Genomic DNA, 21902 nt, shown 5'->3' on the forward strand with positions numbered 1-21902 from the left:
GGGCCTTAGTTATACCTGCAGGGGATGGTGCCAGGTCCAGCAGTCACTGATATGGGGCAGTGACTGGGGGCTTTGAAAGTGAATTTGCACTTTTGACATCCAAGTGAGTTTTTGAATAGTGTGGGAAGCTGTGCTAGCAGGGTTCAGGGATGGGATGGGGTGGGATGAGATGGAGTGGGTGGACACAAGCACAGGATACTGAGCATCACCTGCCTTTCAGGAGATTCTGCTATTAAAAGAGGGAGCATCTCAGAGTTGGGATGAGCTTTTCAGCATGGGACATCTTCCATCTTTAAGGTTTCAATTGGAAGAGAATCACAGAATTCTTTTGGTTGGAAAAGCCCTGAGTCCAGTTGTTTCCTCAGCACTGCCAAGGCCACCAAACCCTGTCCTCAAGTGCTACATCCATGGGGCTTTTAGACCTCTCCACCACTGCCCTGTGACAACCCTTTCCATGAAGAAATTTCCCTTAATATCCAGTCTAAGCCAGCCCTGGCACCCTCTGATCCTGTCAGCCAGTTTATCCAGCCTGCTCCAGGGTGAATTTACCCATTCTAGGGAGAGCATTTCATTCAGATTCTTGGTTTTGGTCTCTGCCCAGCCCAGTCTGGGCTCCTCCTGTTGCTTTCGAGAGGTGTAGAAGAAAAGGTACAGCCAGGTTTCAGATTGTACCAGCAGGAACATTAAACGTGGTTGACGTGTGTATTGGCCAAGCTTTTTTTGTGGTCTCCCGCTTTCTCCTCCTGTCATTCCAAGGAAAGTCCTTGGGATCTCTTTTGTGTGTCCTTTCCTGGTCATGGCTAATGTTTTGCCTTCCCCTTTCTGCTGATGCCTCTGTGTTTTTGTTTGCAGCTGGAGACTCACAAGGCTGCAGAAGAGCAGATTGATTCTGTTGTTCTGTCTTCACTTTTTATTGCTGCAGTTTGCACTTCTGCCTTAATAGGGCTTCCAAAACTGCCACTTCTGAACTTCTTTTCCCTTAAGCTCTTCTCCTCTGGAATCTCTCTGCTGGTTCTCAGGTTTCATTGAGACTGCTTCTTGAACTCTTCTTATTTTTATTCTGCTCCTGCCCTCCCTGGGAATGGTATGCTCTGTCCTCTCGTGTCACTGCCACCAGCACTCCTTCACCTTCCTGTTCCCCACCAGGTATCACCCTGAGTCAGTCGATGCCTGCAGTAAATGTTATTTTATACCTGAGCTGCATCTGCCCTCAGAGCTTCTTAATAACCATTTGCAGAATCTATAAAGCAAAAGCTGATTTATTAACATAGCCCCCAAGGGACTGGGGAGACAGATCACAGCCCCGGCGAAGCTGCACCTTCACAGGACTCCCAGGACCTGCCAGGGACGTTGGGAATGCTGTCCCCTGCTCCTGGAGGATCAGAGGTGGGCTGACACTGCAGGGGAAGCAGGATGGCAGCAGGCTGGGTGGCTGGGAGGACTCCAGGGGAGCCAGCAGGAGCTTCCCATCGTGTTCTCTGCAGTCTGAGGGGCTGTGGCACTGAGGTGTCTCTCTGAAGGAGCAAACCAAACCTGTTTCACACCTGGAATCTCTACTAAAATCGAGGTTTTCTGCTGTGTGTGGGTTTGGGTGAGATTTCATTTTACTTGCGTTATTTTGGGAAGGAAGGAATCCCTGACACAAATTCCTGCTCAGTACTAGTGTAGCCAGTGAGATGGATGATGGGAGGTCACAGAGCCTGGAGGGAATGGGAAGGTGACTATGGAATTCTGTCTGTGCTGGGGACTGGGGAACAATCTCCTGAGCCCGAGGCATTACTGCTTTATCCTCCTCTTGGCAGAGCGCCTCCCTTTTGCCAAATAAGCCGCTCTGTAGACTTGACTTGGTGTGTTTATTAAACAGTGGGATGTGTTAAAAATGCAGGGCCTGTTGGACACTAATAGCTGTCCAGGGTGCACCCAGAGCCTATTGATTTCCTGCCAGCTGGCCCTATTAAATATACAAGGTACAAGTTTTGCAGTTAAACATGGAAGAGTTTTATAAATGCCTTTTATAGCTGACATTCAGAAAACTTTCCATGTTGCCAGATGAGGAAATAAAGGGGAAATTCAAAACGCTGTTTTGGCTTAAAGGATCCTTGAGGTGGTGAAGTTTGAGAGCAGTGTTTAGATCTTTGCTCCTGAAGTGGATGAAGAAATGTTTGGGCCAAAAGACTGATTTTATTGAGCCTGGGTTTGGAGTTGGTGTTTTAACACTGTCAGAGGGTGCAGCTGCAGGTGTTTCTCACTTTGAGAATCCCAGAATCCCAGACTGGTCTGTGTTGGAAGGAACCTTAAAGCCCATCCAGTGCCATGCCTGCCATGGGCAGGGACACCTGCCACTGTCCCAGGCTGCTCCAAGCCCCAAAGTCCAACCTGTCCTGGGACACTGCCAGGGATCCAGGGGCAGCCACAGCTTCTCTGGGCACCCTGAGAAGCTTCACCTCACGGGAAGGAATTTTTTCCTGCTATCCAAACCAAACCTATTCTCTTTTGGTTTGAATCCCTTCCCTCTTTTCCAGAAATCATTGAGAACCTTCAGTGATGACTGGACCAGACCCCTCATCCTGAGAAGGCACTTCCCACTTCCTTGTCTCTCAGTTAAATGCTGGGAGTCTTGTCCTAATCCCCTGGAGCTGGAAGGCTGAATGCAGCTGTAACCTCTCAGGTGTCCCCAGGGCTGACTTCCAGGGATGGTGGAGAGGAGTGCAGGAAGCAGAGGTCACCTGGCTGGAAAACGGAGTGTATTTTGCTTGGCTTTGTTGTCCTGTCCAGAGGTGAATTAATCCAAGAGCTTTTGGGAAAGACCCTGCACGATGTGCTGCTCTTAATTAACTCCGTGGGCTCTAGGGGGAGTGGTAGGGAAAAACTGAAGGGACTTTTGGAGAATATTTTGGGATGAAGCAGGAAAAAATGGAGAGAGAACAGGGAGGTAAAACCACAAAATTTCACTGACTTCTTTAAGATGATATTTAAGGCCTGGCTGATCCTCTCATCCTAATAAAATAAGAGATGAGGAGGAACTCCATGGGTTTTCCAGGTGCTTGGGTTGATTTACCTGGGTTGGCTTTTGCTGTTTTCCAAGAAAACAAAATACAGGGACAGTGATCCTTTCCAGACAAGGTTGGCTTCCCAGCCTAGTGTGATCCAACTGTTCCTCAGGTGGAAGATCTGGGATTTTTCCCCTGCAATCTGCTTGGGTCAGGGGGATTAAAATCTGGGAGGTGATCCAGATCCCCCAGGAATGCATTCCTGGTACAGTGCAGGCTTCCTGCTGTCTTCAGGGGGTTTGGAGGAGCCTGTCCTCATCTGTCCTGGTACCAGAGCACCACACAGACGTTGGGGTAGAAGGAAATCCTCTCCTCAGGGTGGTGCTTGGTACCTTTGAAATGGAACTAAAAATGGCCTGGGGCCATTCTCCAGAGCTTTGTGCAGCTGTGAGCAGAAGAGGATGCAGAACCAGTTTCCCTTCCTTTACAGAGGTTTTTGCAGACATTATTTTAGCTTAGAAACCTGTAACTTGTGCTTGAAAATAGGTGTATAAAGTTTAATATTATCCACAAGGCCCATTCTTCCTTCTGGGAGCCTGGAAGGAGAGGGGTGTGAGAGTGGTGTTCTGAGGTGGCATCCAAAGGTTGGGGCAGCAGCAGGCAGTTGCTGGGAATTTCTTGTTGTTTTGCATGTTGTTGATGCCAAAGTCCCCAGCTGGCAGGTGAGTTGTCCAGGTGGGTTCCAGGTGACAGTGGGTGACTGTCCCCTCTTCCCTCAGACACCACACGAACCCCGTGGGCACCGAGTGGCGGTGGAAGATGGACCAGCCCGAGGTGATCCTGCAGGAGGCCATTGAGAAGCACCAGAACATGATCAAGCAGTTCAAAGGTAACTTCTCCTCTGTCCCCACCTCTGATGCTGTTAGAGGATAACCAGCAGTGACATCTTCAGAAGAAGTGAGAATGTTCTGGTCCTATGGGAAAGAGGCCTGAGGTTCAGGGTATAATAAAGATAGGGGAGAAGAAATTACTGTGGCACATGTAATGTTTTCTGAAGTGAGTCTCAGCCACTGAGTATGTGCTGCTGCCTGGAGGGAGTAGGGTGGAGTTGCCTCTGGTGCATCCTGGTAGTTGTCAAATGTGTTCCCTTGGTGTGCACAGAGCCTTCTACAGTGGTTAAAGCCAGCCTGGATGATGAGGGATCCTGGCTCCTCTGGAAGAGTGAGGGCAGGTAGGAAGCAAAAGCAATCAGCCTCTTACCTGACAGAAAATACACTGCCACTCTTAATACCCAGCTTTGTGTTAGCCCTGGAACTTCTGGGTTGCATTTGTCTCATTAATAATGAAACAGCAGCAAGCAGGGGATTTTGATTTTCAAGAATTATTCTGTACCTGTGTTTGTGACTGAAGCTGCAGTTCCATAGCACCTCTAGAAACCACTGCAGCTTGCTGCCCACAGAAATTCCCTGGGAGTTTGATATTCCGTGTCTATAACTATAGAGAAGGCTGGGGGTTTTATATCCCAAATGTAATGATCTGATTGCTCTGCCAAGGTCAGCTGTGTGTGCTGGCAGGGCTGGCCAGCTTGGCAGGGCAACTCCAGGGCTCTGCTCTCCCCAGCTGCCTGTGAACACCACAGATGGAGTGGAACAGCCATAAAACGTGCAAGATGAGCCCTAGCCTTGGCTGTCATTTTGGGAACCCAATTGTTTAATTTGGCTGTGCTCAGAGAGAATCCAATGGATCCAGGATGTGACAGGCACAAAACCCTCTGTCAGAAGAGCGGAGCTGTTCTGTCTCAATCTCTGCAGTTGGATAATGGGTGGAAAAACAGCTCAGGTTAGGGCTCCATGGGCTTCATTCTCCTCACTGGCTAGTTTAGAGCAGCAGCTCCAGGGAAGCCTCACTCCTGAGCCTGGGGTTTCTTTGGCACTGTGTCAAACATCCCCTGCCCCAGGGGATGGTGGTACTGAAACACCTTCAGCAGCTTTGCAGGGGAGTCTGGGGAGGGTGAGAGGCACATTAAGGGCAGGGCTTTATATCAGGGCACCTGAAGAAACATCATGGTTGAGCCAGTGGATGCATGGGAGGGTCTGGAGCCTCAGGAGAGGCTGAGGGAGCTGGGAAAGGGGCTCAGCCTGGAGAAAAGGAGGCTCAGGGGGGACCTTGTGGCTCTGCACAACTCCCTGACAGGAGGGGACAGCCGGGGGGGTCGGGCTCTGCTCCCAGGGAACAGGGACAGGAGGAGAGGGAATGGCCTCAGGCTGGGCCAGGGGAGGCTCAGGGTGGAGACTGGTAAAATTCTTCACTGAAAGGGAGTCCAGGCCCTGGCACAGGCTGTGCAGGGCAGGAGTGGAGCCCCCATCCCTGGAAATGTTCAAAATTCATGTGGATGTGGCACTTGGGGACACAGTTTAGTGGTGGCCTTGGCAGTGCTTGGGGGAATGTTTGGACTTGATCATCCTGGAGGTTTTCCCCAACCTCAGTTATTCTGTGGTTCTGAGCACTGGGAGGTTCTGTAGGAGATCCACATCCTTAGATTGGTCCATGCTGAGAGTCCCACCTGTCTGTCATCTCTGTCCTCAGAACAATGGACAACAGATTTGGTTTCTGTTTAGGAGGGTCAAGTTACACATCAAAATGAGCTTGTTCAGCCAGGGTGGGGCCTGGAGGGATCAGAACCCTCCATCCCTGGAGGCTTTCAAGTCTCTGGAGAAAAGCCATTATCCCTCTGGACTGAGGAATAACCTTCTCCTTCCCTGACCCTGCTGTCTTCCCAAAATGGCTTGAGGAGAGGGAATGATTATGGGTAGACTTTTCGGCATCTGAAATACTGCTGAAGTGTCAGGGGGCCTGTCAGGACATCCCAATCCTCTCTTTTTGGAGCCTATTTTCTGTTAAACAAATTCATAAATATTACTCAAAATATGCTTGTGCATCTGAGCACAGTTACCCTTGACCTGGAACTGTGAAAGGAGAAAAAAGAAAAGCTCTGGACAAGAACTGTGCTGTAAAGTGGGAAAAGAAACCTGGTTTATTTTTCTAGTGATAGATGGCAACATTCCTGTCCTGGCTGCTGTGAGTCAAAGGTTTATTAAGGAGAAGAAAAATCGGTAAGAAAAGCCCAAGAGCTCCTGTTCCATTTAGTGAATTTTACATCCTTCTTCCCTCAGGTGTGTGGGGAAATGTTGTTAGGAAGGAAGCAGCAAAAGCCGAATTGAGTAGGAGCAGTATGAGTGAACTGAGCCAGGGGCAGGCAAAGATTCAGCTCTGGCAGGGCCAGAGTCCCCAGCATGCGGTGCCAGGGCTGGAGCTGCCTTGGGCAGGAGCAGGAGTGGCTCCTCCAGGCAGCCCAGCAGCTCATCACAGAGACCAGAGATGTTTATTGGGATTGATTTTTGAGAAAAAAGCCGGAGAAACCTCAGGAACCACCTACTGGAGCAGTGAGGTGGCCCAGGTTGCTGTGAGGAATGGAGGTGTGTTGTGGCTGGGCTCTGTCCCCTGTGCTGGCACTGCTGGGGCATCTCCAAGAAAGGCAGCGAGGGACTGGAGTGTGTCCAGGGAATGGAACTGGGGAAGGGGCTGGAGCCTCAGGGGCAGCTGAGGGAGCTGGGAAACGGGCTCAGCCTGGAGAAAAGGAGGCTCAGGAGGGACCCTGTGGCTCTGCACAACTCCTGATAGGAGGGGACAGCCGGGGGGGTCGGGCTCTGCTCCCAGGGAACAGGGACAGGAGGAGAGGGAACGGCCTCAGGCTGGGCCAGGGGAGGGTCAGGGGGATATGGGGAAAATTTCTTCACTGAAAGGGATGTCAGGCCCTGGAACAGCTGCCAGGGAGGTGGTGGAGTCCCTGTCCCTGGAGGGATTTAAAAACTGTGGAATGTGGTGCTTGGGGACTCAGGTTAATGGTGACCTTGCAGTGCTGGGGGAATGGTTGGATTTCATCTCCATTTCCCAAAATAAATGTGTCTGATCCTGCAGCACTGGCTGGGCACCCATAGGGACACCAGAGATGCCCCAGCAGGGCTGAGGTGTTGGACCCTGCCCCCTGATGTAGAACAGTCTGGGCTTCTGAGGAATCAAACCATGGGAAGTTAGGACTCTTAGCTAGGGAGTCCTTAGGGCTGGAGTATCTGGGGGTGCTGCTCAGGTACTTCCCTGAGCCATTTGAATAAATTGATGTGCTCTTTTCAGTCCCAGTCCCACAGCTTTGCAGACAGATACATCCACACACCCATTCCATGGGCCAGAGAAACTGGTGACCTCATCTGGTACTTTATTCATTCAAGCCATGGCAGTAAAAATGATATTTACTTTGAAGGAACAGAGTCCTTATATCCCTTTATCCTTTAGGATACCCTACAGGATAGCCCTGTATACTCTGGGTGCCTTGGGTGATGATAAATCATCTTCTGCTTTAGTATTGCCACAACTTGTACTGGGTTTGGAGAGCACAGCCATTAAAGCCTCATAATTCTCTCTTGGAATAAATGATGGAGAGACACCTCACTGATAGGGAGCGAGGCTGGGAAGTTTATTTGATGGATACATTTTTCTGGGGAGTGACTTGTAAATCTCTGTGCCCTTGCAAAGGGCACAGACAGGATGGAAGCATAACTCAGGAATGGGAGAGTGGGAGTCTGATAATACAGGGAAAAAGGCAAAGAGAAATGCATGGCCTGTTCTAGGAAATCCTCAGAGTACCCTTGAAATACCAGCATGGATAGAGCAGGTCCCTCATCCTCCTGTCCCCCAGGCTCTTGTGGTGCTGCTCAGGTCCTTACAAGGGGTACCAGAGTCAGCCCCGAGCCTCCCCAGGGTGCTGTGCCAGGTGGTGCTGTCCTTTCCCAAGTTAGTGCCGCAGCTGGAATCAGCTTTTCCAGGGAGATGTGCTCTGCTGGGAGATGATGGCAGGAGCAGAGCCATAGGGATTTAGGACAGTCCCTGCCCTCCTGGAATACACAGTCCTGGGCAGTTTATCCTGCCTGGCTGGTGATTTGTGTGCTCAAATGGTTGTGTACAAACCCACTCCCTCCTCTGGGTGGTTGTGCTAGGTTTGGTGTAAACTATTTTGGGAAAGTTCCACTCAAACTTTAAGGGACGTTGGGATTTTTTTCTTCTGCTTATAAAGCTGGCAAAGTAATTATGAGAGTCCAGATGCAAAATGCTGAGAGAGAGAAATTAATTAATTCCAAAAGTGACTTCCAGTAGTTTTAGGAATATGAAACTTAGTCCTTCAATCTCAGTGTGTGCTGGAAATGCTGCTTTCTTCTCCAATAAAGCTCTCATTTACTGCTGTCAGGTTTCTATGGAATAACTATTAGTCCTGTCACTTCCTCAGGACTGAGCCTGGCTGTTGAAAATGCACTGAGCCCTGCTCTGATTCCAAACCAGCTTTGCTACGTGAGGCTGGAGCAATATCTACAAACACCTCTTTTATCTGGGCTTTGCAGCAGAGCTGTAATTTTCTGTACTGCAGCGTCAAGGCAACAAGAGGAGAGCTGAGGACCTGGATTCACATGCCAGGCTTTGTTTTTTATCTTTAAAACAGACCAGCCCTCAGTCTAAAGCCTCAGACAGGATTCGAGTACATCAAAGCACGTCAAGAAAATGTGAAGTGACAGATTTGGAACAAAAGCTTGTTTGGAGGCAGCTGATTTCATCCAGGGTCCTGAGCACCTGGTCAGGTATGGGTGGGCTGGGGGAGCATCCAGCTCCCTCTCCCTCCCGTGGGCCTCAGGAGTGGGACTCAGGTGTTCTTTTCACATGGATGCTACATTTGAGCTCCTTGTGTTTTCCTCTTCCTTCTGAAAGGTCTCTGGCTGTTCAGGACCGTGCCATGTGCTGGGCTTTGTTTTGATCGCATCCTCTGTGGAACTGCATATTCTGTGTTTCCAGTCTGGGTTTAGTCCCTTGTTATGTTTGGGGAGCTGTGCTTGGCTCCTCCATGAGCTGCTTTTCCTGGAGGCCCATGGGGACCAGCAGCAGCAGAGTCCTGGGCTGTTTTCTTGAAACACCTACTTGAAGTGGCATTGAGCTGCCCTGTTTGTGTCTCAGCATTCAACAGCATCCCTGAGGTCCCAGCGGTGGAGAGCTTGGCTCAAACGTTTAATCCTGGCTCAAGTGTTACCTGCACATTGCTCTCAGCAGTGCCCAGACTCTGGATGCTGCTGCTTTCCAGCTGCTGCAGAGCTGCTCCCTGGGCCCAGGCTGTGGCCTGATCCCCTCTGCTTTGGGAGGGTTCCAGCTGCTCTTCTCAGCCCTCCTTGTGCCAGAGTGTGTTTTGGGTACAAATGTTTGGGAGGGGGATTTTCTACAGAACCACAGAAGGATTTGGTTTGGAAGGGACCTTAAAATCATCTTGTTCCAAGCTCTGCCATGGGCAGGGCCGCCTTCCTCCAGACCAGGCTGCTCAGGGCCCCATCCACTGTTGATTTAGGGCTGTTCTCTCCTTTCCAGGTGTGTCAGGAGTGAAGGCAGCTCGCCTGGAGGAGGCCCTGGCAGTGAAGCACTGTGCCCTGTCCCTGGTGGGGGAGCCCATCATGTACCCACACATCAACCGCTTTGTGAGGCTCCTGCACCAGCATGGCATCTCCACCTTCCTGGTCACCAACGCTCAGTTCCCCGAGGAGATCAGGTAGGAGCTGCAGGAAATTCCTACTAAACTTCTGCTGAAACATCGGAGTGCTGACCTGTGTCCTAATCCCATTTAGTGGCCCCTCAGAGCCAGCACGAGCATTGGCAATGAAAAATCCCCCTCAGCATCTGATTTTAACCTCAATCTCCCCATGCTCCTTCTCATCCCTTTCTCCCCCTCAGTCTCATTTTCTTTTCTGTACCTCCTAAACAAACTGATTGCTTGTGGAAGCAGAGAAGGTGGAATGTGGCACCTGTGAAGATGTGGCAGGAGGGGAGCAGTGAGTGAGCTGTGGTTTGTGCCTCAGGCAGGGATAACTTCTGTCTTTCTGCCAGCCAGTGCAGGGCACTGAGCTCAGAGATTGCTTTTCGGGGCTGATCTTCTGACCCCAGAAGAGCAGCTATAAAGGCTCAACCTAAAGCTCTGTCCAGCCCAGCATCCCCAGCGGGATAAGGAGGGGTGACAACCACATGTTCATCAGCAAAGTGGGATCCATTTAACCTCTCTCAGAGGGACTTGAGTGAAATCTTCCAAACACTTTAATGAACTCTTTCAGAATCTTTACAAAGGTAAAGAATCACTTCTTCTGATATTTTGGAGCAACCAGGCTGCTGTTACCAAAGTCTGAAGCAGTGTAGCAAGGAAGTGCAGCATGTGGGGAAATGCAGCTCCAGCAAGGCTGGGACTCCTCAGAATCCCAGGAGTTCAGAACAGCAGCAAATCCAGCCCTGGAGCTGTGGGCAGGGTGGCCTTGGTGTGTCACCCAGTTCATTCCAGCTCCTCCTCTGTATCAGTGCTCCCAGGACAGCTTCCTTTGCACTCCTCGTGGTCTGAATCTGGCACTGAGGGAGGAGCACAGGCAGTTTGGGAATGAGTAATTATACACTACAAAGGCATTCCAAATGATTGAATAATTGTGTAATCAAGTTACTTTAAGTCATGTATTATGTGCCTGGTAGATAGAAATTGCTCTTTCCTAAATATAGCAGGTTAAAAAGAGAGCACACACTCTATTTTGGAGCTGCACTTTTCGGATCTGCTGAATCTTTTTAAAAAGAAACAAAAACGAAGGGGATAAAATGCTAGTCTTGCTGTCTTAAAAATTGCAACTGATCTTTGGCTCATCAAAGCAGATGATTTGCTTAATATGGGAACTGAAGTACGCACCCAGCTCACTTCTGTGCTGTCAGCAGAGGAGCTGTCATTAAAAAGTTCATCCTGCAATAGGCAGGGTGACCTCTGGTGCAAGAGAGATGAGAGGGACTTGGGACAAGGGATAGATGGACAGGACAAGCAGAATGGCTTCCCACTGCCAGAGGGCAGGGATAGATGGGAACTGGGGAAGGAATTGTTCCCTGGGAGGATGGGGGGCCCTGGCACAGGGTGCCCAGCAAAGCTGTGGCTGCCCCTGGATCCCTGGCAGTGCCCAAGGCCAGGCTGGACATTGGGGCTTGGAGCAGCCTGGGATAGTGGAAGGTGTCCCTGCCCAGGGTGCAATGAGCTTTAACATCGCTCCCAGCCTCTTCTGGGAGAGGGCAGCGTGGCCTGGAGTGTTGCTGGATTCAGGACAGGGGCTTCAGCTGGTGCCCTCTGTGCCTTCCTCTCCTCCTCCTCCTCTCTGGGCTGCAGCTTCACCTGCCCCAGGCTGACAATGAACTGAGGGAGGTTTTACACCAGGTGAGTTCCTGTTGAACCCATACCTGGCTCCTGTCCATGATCCATGGCTGTGAACAACCCTCATGTGTGAGTTTGCCTTTATGATCAATAATAATACCCATAATGAGCAGATGATTATTAATGCTCTCCAGCAAATGCTCGTTTTTGATGTTGCTGTTCCTGGTCCTTTTGGACTCTGTCCTGCCTGCCTGGTGAAGCCACCTCAGAGCTGGAGGCCTAAAGTCAATTTATTTCAGTGGCACAGGTCAGCTGTAGATTTCAGGTCAGGATTTCTGCCCACGTCCATGTGTAAATGCCATGCATTTGGTCTCCTGGATTTCACCTCAGGTGTCTGAGCTAGCTTGGCAATTCTTACTCAAAATCCATCCTGGTGCCACACAGCTGGATTTGCTGCTATCCTGCACTGGAGCTGTGTCCCAGGAATACCAGTCTGTGTCCTTGATCTCGGTGCACCCATGGCTGCCCTCTCTCCTGTTCACCCTTTTTCCCCTGGGCTTGATTCCCAGCCATGCTGAGCCCTGTGGACCATTCCTATTTGGAGCTGAAATCCCTCCCTGGGATCATTTCTTGCTCCTTCATTTCCCCCATGCTGACAGTGAGTTGGGCTCCTGCCTGTCCCTAGATTTGAGAAGAGATGATTTTTCTCAGCCCCTCTTTTGAAAAGCACCTGCTCCTTCTTCACTAGGGCTCCTTTTAATTAAGCAAAGACAGCATTGAGTAAATAAAGAGTTTGGCTCAGTATTCCTGGAAACTGAGCACTTCAATCCACTTAGGCCCAGAACATTTGGTCATTTTGGAGTCTGTGGCTTTGGGCTGCCAGTCCAGACAAACTTGTTTACAAAACTGAGATTTTTTACCTGAAATGTTCAGTTTGTTCTGGATTATTTAATTTTGCTGTCTAAATACACACACAGAAAATATGTTCCAGTGGATGGTTGAGTGTCCACATTAAGTGGATTTTTTCTGGACACAAAGTGCCCTAGTCAGTCCCACTCTGGCCAGTTCTTGTCCCTCTGTCACTCTTGGGTGACAGTGTATTTTTAGATGCCATTGTTTGGCAGCTGAACAATAGCTTCTGATTTCTTGTCACCTTCTCTAGAGAACCAAATGAAGCTGTGACTGGTGCCTGCTCATTACAAATTTTGACACAAAACACTCCCCAAATGCTGCTCCCAAATGTTGAGAGCTCTTTGGTACACTGGATGCTGCAGTCCCCAGGGTGGGAGATGCCACCAGGGGTGGGTGTGTTACATTCACTGCATTTGTCACTTCTGTCAGTGGAAAGGGTTTGTCTCCGTCCTGGAAGTGTGTCCCCACCCCTGGAGGTGCCCAAGGAAGGCCTGGACGTGGAACTCAGTGCCCTGGGCTGGTGATAAGGTGGGGATTTGGCATAGGCTGGGCTTGGTGATATTGAAGGGCTTTTCCAGCCTGAGTGCTCTTGGGATTCTGAGGGACCTCCTTTCTAGGTTGTTCTTAATCCCTTTGATCCTTTTGCTGATGGACTGTGGTGTTGCTGCTTCTCCTTTATTCCCTTGGCATTTATGGAAGGGATCAGACTCCACCCAGGCTCTTCCCACAGCACATTTAGTCCCTTCAGGAGTTCCCAGTGTTGGGCTCCCAGGTGGGACCAGCACTTGTGACCGGAAAGGCTCTTCTCCAGGATTTCTGTGGAATAAAAGCTTTGGCAGTGGAAAAAGGAAGGAATAGTGGTTTGTGTGGGGGTTTATTTTCCAAACAGCTTTGTGATCTCTTCAAAAATGTCATTGATGATCCTGCTGCAGGTCAGGGGAGTTCAGCATGCCCAGCAGTAGGAACTGGCTGAATTTAGAGTCACAGAATCCCTGAGGCTGGAAATCAGGTCCCAGCTGTGCCCGATCCCCACCTTGTCCCCGGCCCAGAGTACTGAGTGCCACGTCCAGCCCTTCCTTGGACACGTCCAGGGATGGGGACTCCAAACCTCCCTGGGCAGCCCCTTCCAGTGCCTGACCACCCTTTCCATGGAGAAATCCCTCCTGTTGTCCATTTCTCTTGAATGGGATTGTTTTCTCATGGGCCATATAGGTCATGGGGAAAGGGCAGAGCTTTGTGGATTGCAGAACCTCTCCATGTCTCACTTGAACCCCTTCCTTTGGGAAACCTTTCCCAATGTGTCACAGCTCCACTGGAGTGAAATCTGTCCTGGTGCAGGGAGGAAATGACAATGAAATTGTCAGCCAAGGGCTGTATGTGTGAGTTCCCAGCCTTGGGGGTGTTTGTTTAGGTTTTAACACCTTGCTGCTGCTGGTGGTCACTTGGCAGAGATGAACTTTCCCTGGAAATACTGTCCAGTTCCTGTTCCTGCTTTTATAGAACACAAACTTCAGCAGCAGTTTTGTGAAAACAGCAATTCCCTTTTCCATTTGCAGGAGGCTGGAGCCTGTGACCCAGCTCTATGTCAGTGTGGATGCCAGCACCAAGGAGAGCCTGAGGAGGATTGACAGACCCCTCTTCAAGGACTTCTGGCAGAGGTTTCTAGACAGCTTAAAGGCCTTGGCTGAAAAGGTACTCACTTAAGAATGGACTTTTAAATGGCCTTTTTCTTCCGTCTACACTTTGCTGATTCACTACACTTTTTTTTTTTTCTTCTCACCTTACCTGCTTCTACTTTCTGCAGAAGTAGAAGACTTGAGAGGCTTTAAGATGGACCATGGAGTGGGTTCTGAGTGTGTTGGGAGTATATTTCCATGGTTGGGGCGTTCAGGTGTGTGAAGTGCAGCAGTTTTGAGTGGTTTTCCAGAGCAGAATGTGCGTGACAAATGGGGCAGTAAACGCTGTGAGTAAAAGGTGCTGTGAGGGATGAAGAGATTATCAAATAGTAGATTTCCTAACAAAGGGGTTACACTAAATAAAGGCTGCTGAAGGAAAGCTGAAAATTCAGGGAAGAGTTGTAAATCCCCTGTGTTCCTTTGCTCTGGTTCTCAGAGGCTCCCTTGAAATGGAGCACATAAAGGACATTTAAAATGTATATGCTAGAGTTTGGTAACTCTGTCACCCTCCTGCTGCAGAGAAATCTGCTTTTTTCTGGAAGATTGACCCAAACCATGGAATCTGAGCATAGCAGCAGGAGGGGGCCTTTTCCCTGTGTGTGTTGGACTCAGCTGAGCAGTGACCTGGGGCCTTGGGGTGATGTCAGCTCAGGCTCTGTGTGACATGTGGGTTTTGGAGTAATTAATGAAGCTCTTCTGGGCCCAGCAGCAGATTAATGGATAAGAATAGTGCCTCACAAGCATGTGTGCCTCTCTTGTTCCTGCTCCTGGGCTCTGATGGAAGCCAGGGCTGTGTTTACTGATCTGGCAGACGTTGACACGTTACCTGCTGGGACGAACAGCCAAGAGAGACTGTTGCCTTTGAATAATGAGGTTTTGTTGGAATAATGAGTTTTCCTGCCTTCTCAGATGACAGTGTTGGACCATTCACTGCCAAATTAACTTAGATTAGTGGATCTGTGAGACCCAGAGGAACTGAGTGGCACTTTCTGCTGCAAAGGCATGTGGGCAGAGTGCTCAGGTGCTTTGTGTGGGAGGTACAGCTCTCTTGTGCACAACCTCAGGCCAAACTCTGAGGGTATTGAAATCAGGTGCTAACTAAATTCCCTGTGAGCACGGGAATCTGTGGGAAGAAGGGAAGCTAAAATGCTGAAGGCACCAAAAAATACTGAAAAAGCCTTTTGGGAAGTTGCTTTTGCCCATCATTTCTTTCCTGCTGCCTCTCTTGACCTTGAGTGTTCATTACTGGGAGAAGTTTCTTTGCAAACAATTGAAGGTGAAAGTATTGGCAAGTGTGTCCATACAGCTAAAAATACCCTGGTCAAGGTGAAGAGGAGAGGAGAAAGCAGCTCCACTAGCAGGTGCATTTTCTCCTCCAAGCAACCGCACTTTGAAGGGTCCTTGAAACACTGATAACACAAGAGCCAATTAATGGTTGTTCCAGTTGGTAAAACCCTGCTCTGCCAGCCCTGCTCAGCTGCATGAGGCAGCATCACACGTGGGGACAGCAGGAACTCTTGGGGAAGCTGCTGTTTGTTGGTTTTCTCTTAATCCCAGAATCACTGAGGTTGGAAGAGCCCTCCCAGACCATCGAGTCCAAGCTGTGCCTGATGCCCACCTTATCACCAGAGCACTGAGTGCTGTGTCCAGTCCTTCCTTGGGCACCTCCAGGGATGGGGACTCCAAACCTCCATGGGCAGCCCCTGTCAAGGCCTGGCCACTCTTTCCATGGGGAAATTTTCCCTCATATCCAGCCTTAATCTCCCCTGGCACAGCTTGAAGCCATTTCCCTTTGTCCCCTGGAAGCAGAGCCCGAACCCCCAGCTGTCCTCTCCTGTCAGGGAGTTGTGCAGAGCCACAATGTCCCCCCTGAGCCTCCTTTTCTCCAGGCTGAGCCCCTTTCCCAGCTCCCTCAGCTGCTCCTGGTGCTCCAGCCCCTTCCCAGCTCTGTTCCCTTCCCTGGATATGCTCCAACCCCTCAGGGTCTGTACTGTCTTGAGGGGCCCAGAGCTGACTCTGGATTGGAAGTGCCACAGCAGTGCCAGCACAAGGGACAATCCCTGCACTGACCAAACACAGGATTCTGTTACCCAAACCCCCAAGTGCTCCTGGGCTGCAGCACCTCTCTGTTCCCCTCCCAGCTGCCCTGCCCTGAACTCGAAGGAGTTGTTCTGTGGGACTGTGAAATATGCGAGGTGGTGACAGCTAAAGCACCTGAGAATTCCTGGGAAAGACAGGCCCTTTTCCAGGGTGGGTGTGGAATGCTGCTGCATTGTGTTGGGAGGGTGATGTTAATTCATCTGGAAACAAATACAAGTCCCAATTTTTCCCAGTGCCTGATGAACTTTCCAGGCTGATTCAGTCCTTCCGAGGCCGAGAGGAGCTGGCACTGCTGCTCATCTGAGTCATTGCTGAGCAGTCATGGGCAACTTTGAGCTGGGCACACTGAAAAATAGATGTGGGCAAAGGGAGTTTATAGGAACACAGGCTGTACCTGCTGTGCTCACCCTTGTGGTGTTTGGGAGATGCTGGTCCTGCTTGCTCCCTGCCTGGGGCTGCAGGGGTGGGTGGTGGAAAAATAATCCTCTGGTTTGGTAATCCAGACTGAGAAGTGGGAGAAAGGAAGAGGGAAGGACATGGTTTTAAGTGTGAAAGGAGAGAGGATGTTTGGCTTGGCTGTTCTCTTTCCTCCAGTCGAAGCCCAAGTCTTGTTAAATATGGGAGGGCCTAGACAAAGATGGGCTTCAAACCTCATGGCCCAGTGAGGTGGTTATAGAACCTCAGAATCCTGGAATGGTTTGGGTTGGAAGGGACCTTAAACTCACTTCATTCCAGCCCACAGGGATCCATTCCACCAGCCCAGGCTGCTCCGGGCCCCATCCAGGCCGGCCTTGGCCCGGTTGTGCTGATAATGGACTTCATGCTTTTGACTGAACTTCTGCACAAAGTTCTTGAGCCTTAGTAAAAGACTGAATTTAATAACAATTTGTTTCCAGGATGATCTGACAGCCTCATCCAACATGTAGGGGGATTAGTTGCAACATCCATTTTCAAAGGAAGCTCAGGAATAAAAGATAAAAAGCTTTTGTGCTATTTCTCTCTGCAGCAAACAACACGAACCCTCCCCTTTGTCCACTGCTACTTGAAGCAAGTTTGATCCTTTGTAGAGCTGCACTCGTTCAAATGATCTCCATGTTAAATTTTCTGTGCTGAGAAGCACTTTTTTTGAGAGGAGTTTGTGTAAAACAGCAGGTGGACTCCCAAAGGCTCCCTTTGTTTCTTGTCCTGAATCCTCTACCCCTGAAATTAAATGGAGAGGGAAAGACATGAGCATGTGCAATTTAGATTGTGCCCTTCCCAAACACCACATTTGAGTTTTGAAGCCTCATCCTCTGACAGCCTTGATTTTGTGAGAGTGATTGAGAGGTGACTTGTCTTGATAGACAAGTGCTTGGAGCAGGCACTGAGGCTGTGAATCCTTATCATCAGGATGAGAAATCTCTGCTGAAAGATGTTTCTTCCAGCCATTGCTGCTTCCTAATCCATATCCAGTGAGGAATGGGTTTACAAAAGAGTGATGAGGGTCCAGCTCAGGAGGGAAGAAGGAGATTTTCCATCCCTGGAGATTTTAGTATCAAGTTGATTTTTTTTTTCCCAAAATACCTTTAACCACATGTACTGAGCAAGAAAACAACCCATGGTCTGTGGGCTCTCATCCCCCTCAGTCAGATTCGGGATCCTTTAGTGTTTGGTTTGTTCTATTTCACTCAGGGTGACTGGACCAAGTTCTGTAGGCTGAGGAGCTTTGGGAATTTGTCCTGGTTGTTGTCCATAAATCACTGAGTGTTTCCCCAAGCAATAGGGATGTTGGCTAGGACAAATGGGAATCCCCTGCTGAGAAATGGAATGGGGATGCAATGATCCAGTGTGACAAAGTGCTTATGGATTTCTACTCAACCCTGGGAAAACAGCTGGGTAGAAGATGGTGATGGACAGAGCAGCACATGTCCTATTCATGGTTCACATCCCTTGGCAGCAGCTCTGAGGGGGCTTTATGCCTTTGTAGGACCCCGGGCTGGGTCAGGCCTGAAGGGAGCACAGCAGGTCACTGGTGCCAGGTCCCTGCTGAGGCAGGGCCATCCCAGAGCACAGGGCACAGGATTGTGTCCAGAGGGCTCTGGAATATCCCCGCTGAGGAGACTCCAGCCCCTCCCTGGGCAGCCTGTTGAGGGCTGGGCACTGCCCAGGGCAGAAGTTGTGCCTCCTGTGCGGGGGGAATTGCTGGGCTCAGTCCCTGCCCGTGGCTCTGGTGCCACTGCTGGGCCCTGGAGCAGAGCCTGGGCCCTGCTCTGCCCTCCCTGCACACAGGGACACCCAGGGCTGAGGGCCCCTCTCAGCTGGGGCTCCTCTCCAGGCTGAACAGCCCCAGCTCCTTTAGCCTTTTCTGGACATGGAAATGCTCCAGTCCCTCCTCATCCTCACAGGCTGTGCTGGCCCTGCTCCAGGAGCTCCTGTCCCTGCTGTGCTGAGGATTCAGAGCTGGACACAGCACCCCAGAGGTGCCTCCAGGGCTGAGCAGAAGGGCAGGATTCCTCCCTGACCTGCTAGGAATGCCTCTCCAGACCTGGGGTGAGCAAAACAGCTCTTGAACAAGTTGGCTGCTGCTTCATGGGTGTCCATGGGCTTGCTGAGCTCTGGGCTGAAGGTCCCTGTTGTCACTCATGCTCTGAGGAGCATCTTCCAGCCCTGTGTGGTGTCACCTCCTCTGTCTGTACCTCCTTGAGTTCCTCATGATGAATCCTGTCCCGTGCACGGGCTGGCCTGGCAGGACTTGCTGTGCTGCCAGAGCCAGGCAGGCAGAGATCAGCTGCTGGGACCTGCAGGGGCTGAGTGCCAATGTTCTCTCAAACAGTCTGGAGCCATGCACAGAGCAGGAATCAGCCCTGCAGGTTAATGGGATGGTGTGGCACTGCGGGAACTGATGATGGAGGAGAACCTCGTCCTTCCTGTCCTTCCAGGAGGGTCACAAAGCAAAGGAAGCAGCTCATTGGCACTGCCAGGATCTCAGACTGTGCCTTTGGACATCACACACAACACTGCTGCAGATCTGGAGTCTAACCTTGCCCTCACTCTTTTTCTGCTTCGAGGGGATGAGGATTTCCTGGAGAACCAGAGTCAGGGCTCGCTGGGAGAAGTGGAGCAGACACTTGGGTTTTTTCCTTTATTAAAAAAAGATCAAGAAGCGAAATTATTCCCTCTGCCTGTGCTAGGATATCACACAATGGCAATGCCTAGGTTCGTGACTGGATATTCCTTGGTGGCAGGTGCTAGGAATGGTTTATCCAGGGGAAGATACAAAAACATGACATAGAAAAACATCTCCCATTATTGTCTCTGGGTCTGCATTTTCACACTGCTCACAGGTAGGTCCTGTTACATTCCTGGGTGATGAAGAGACCAGTTTGATATTTAAACATTCCCAGCCTTGCATCTGCTGATATTTACTTAACTCTTTTTTTTTTTTTCCAACATTATCCTGTCTTCCAAGTTACCCTTGTCTTTGTGTTATTACAAACAGCATAAATACATCGAGTTACATCCTCAGCAGGTTTTAGTGCTGATTATTATGTAATAAATGACAGGAACAATTGTTTTTATGGAAAGACACATTTGATTTGCAGGGAGATGATTTATGTGGCTCCTGGGGGAGGGGAGCCATGTCTGATATTTCTGAGCTGAGGGACTTTATAAGGAGAATTTAAATGTAAAATCTGCAACAGATGTAGAATCAGTAATCAATTTTGCCACTATAAATTTAGAAGAATTTTGCTCTTCTGCACAGTAAATGCTCTCACCAGCTGTGTTCTTGTTTTAATCGGATTGTTAATGAGACTTGTGGTGAAAGCCTTTGGCAATGCAGCCTGAGGAGTGTGACACAGGTATGATGTTAATATGGAGTTATTGCCTCTGAAATCCATCCTGTCCTTTCAGTGTCCTCACAGCAATCCAAACCAGGCTTCAGCAAGATGCTTGGCTGCTGAGGGAATGAAATCTCATTTCTCTGGCAGTGCCGGTCCCTCCTGGTTTGCTTGCAGGCAAGGAAGGGGAGAAATGTTCATAGCCCAGCTCCAGTCAAAGGCATGTGTTATTCCAGCTGTTGCTGTCCTGTGTGTGCTGGAGTGGCAGAGGGTGAGGCTGGGGGAAGGGAGGGTTCTGTGGCCACCCAGCAAGCCTGAGGCACAGGTGGGGGATGGAATCTGTGTTCTCTCGGTCCGTGATCCCAGGTGAAGGCCCTCCTCCCATTCCTGCCTGGGCCTGGCACTGTTTGCTGCTGGCTGTGGCTGCAGAAGGTGCCCAGTGCCACCTCGGGGTTGGGTAGGGCACCCCTGCCCCCTCCCATGGCCCTGGAAAGTAGGAGTAACAGGACCCTCCTCCTCCTCCCCTTCCAGCTGCACTCATCCCTTCCCTCCACAGGCAGCAGACATTCTCCATCTGCCCCAGCTTTTCTGCTGCTGAACATGTAGGGAGCATTTGCGATTCTTACCCTCTGTTAAAGAGCATCTCTCCTTTGCCTTGAGCTCTTCTAGAAGCTGCCTGAGAGATGTCAGCCTTGGCTTTTAGGGAACTTGGTTCAAACCAGTCTCTGTTCCCCTTCCAGGTTATTTATTACCACCAGCCAAGGGCTGTTCCCTTCCCTGGCTTGGCTCTGGGAGCTCCCAGCTCCCTCAGCAGCCTCCGTGGCCTTGGGGACATTTGGTCACATTTTCATTCTCTGGTTGTGAACTAGAGCAGTTTTCATGGATGGGCCTCCTGAGGAGGCTGAGCCTGCGTGTGTTTTTATGGGAACTCTGCAAAAGGAAAGAACAACCCTAAAATTCTGCTTTAGGCAACAAGGGAAACTTGGGGTTGCACTTTGCTTTCAACTAAGGTTTTATTTCAGCCCATAAAGCTGAGCTAATGGTGCTGAATGGCACCGATTGGGCCTGTGCAGGGCAGGGCACTGTACTCCAGTTGCTAAATGCATTAACTGGATTTCTTTCCTCACTCATTGATCAGCAACAGCTCTCACACGAGGAGTCAGGTGAGAAGCATTTATTGGGTTCACTGAATCCATTCCTTTGGATCCTTGCATTTGACATTTCAGGAAAGACAAGTTGACAAAGCATCTGCGGGAGTGATGTGTTTGCTCATCTGGGATGGGGAGTGCATAACTGAGACAGAAGCACTGCAAGCAAGGAAGGGGATTTTCTAGGAATGTGGTGATGGTGGGAACACACTCCTGGGTTTGGGAAAGGCAAAATCAGGAAGACATTGCTTTGGAGAGAGGAGAAATCCTTTCCTGAAGGGTGACTGTGATGGGCTGTGTGCAGGAGTGCTTGGATGCCAGGGCTGGAATGCTGGATCCAGGTGTGCACTGATACATGGACACATGGACAGGGTGCCCAGGGCTCTTCAGTGCCACATGTCTTATGGGTGGGCTTGGAGAAATTCTCCTGCCACAGGGTGAGACCCATGTGCTTGGCTTCAAGGGGACTGGACCTGATTAGTCCATTTGGGCCTTCAGGGCAGGATCCTGCAGCAGGAATGTGGCAGCAGAGCTCTGGGCAGGGCTGTGCCTTCAGTGCTTCCTCACTGATCTCCCTCAGCTCCCAGTTCAGCTCCTTTGGGTCACAGTGACTTTGGGCAATAAACAGGCTCGTGCCAGGGAGTGCTGCTTCCCTTGTTCCATGGGGATGTGGGTGCCTTGGCCCTGTTCCTGTCCACCCCCAACAGGCCATGGGGAGCTGGGAGCTGGTGGCTCTGGCCATGTGCTGGTGGCTCTAAGTGCTGGCTGTGACCTACCAGACCACATGGCACATCTGCAGTTTCCGTGGCTGTTCCAGTGACCCCTCTGGAGGTTGTTGACTTGCAGGTTGTGCACTTGGGAGCCAAGTCCTGCGTATTCTCCTTGGGTGAAGCTACTGTTGGATTTGGCAATGGGAGAAGTGCAGGAACTGCAGCACAAGGATTCAGAGTCCCCTTTGAAGCTGCAAAGCTGCTGGGACACCTTTCATTGAATACCCAGAAATTAATATA

At 50.3% G+C, this 21902-nt stretch overlaps 1 protein-coding gene across 3 annotated transcripts in view; it reads left to right on the forward strand.

Moving 5' to 3' along the window:
• Positions 1-21902, forward strand: part of LOC310917294 (S-adenosyl-L-methionine-dependent tRNA 4-demethylwyosine synthase TYW1-like) — a 90215-nt gene that overhangs the window by 37326 nt on the left and 30987 nt on the right. For all 3 annotated transcript variants that reach the window (XM_083875400.1, XM_083875402.1, XM_083875401.1), the window contains 3 exons: positions 3770-3879; positions 9447-9624; positions 13707-13842. In XM_083875400.1, the coding sequence (XP_083731526.1) occupies positions 3770-3879; positions 9447-9624; positions 13707-13842 (424 nt within the window). The remainder of the gene's footprint in view (positions 1-3769; positions 3880-9446; positions 9625-13706; positions 13843-21902) is intronic.

The sequence above is a fragment of the Zosterops lateralis genome (genome assembly GCF_965231275.1).
Source record: "Zosterops lateralis genome assembly, chromosome: 19".
Classification (NCBI taxonomy): Eukaryota; Metazoa; Chordata; class Aves; order Passeriformes; family Zosteropidae; genus Zosterops; species Zosterops lateralis.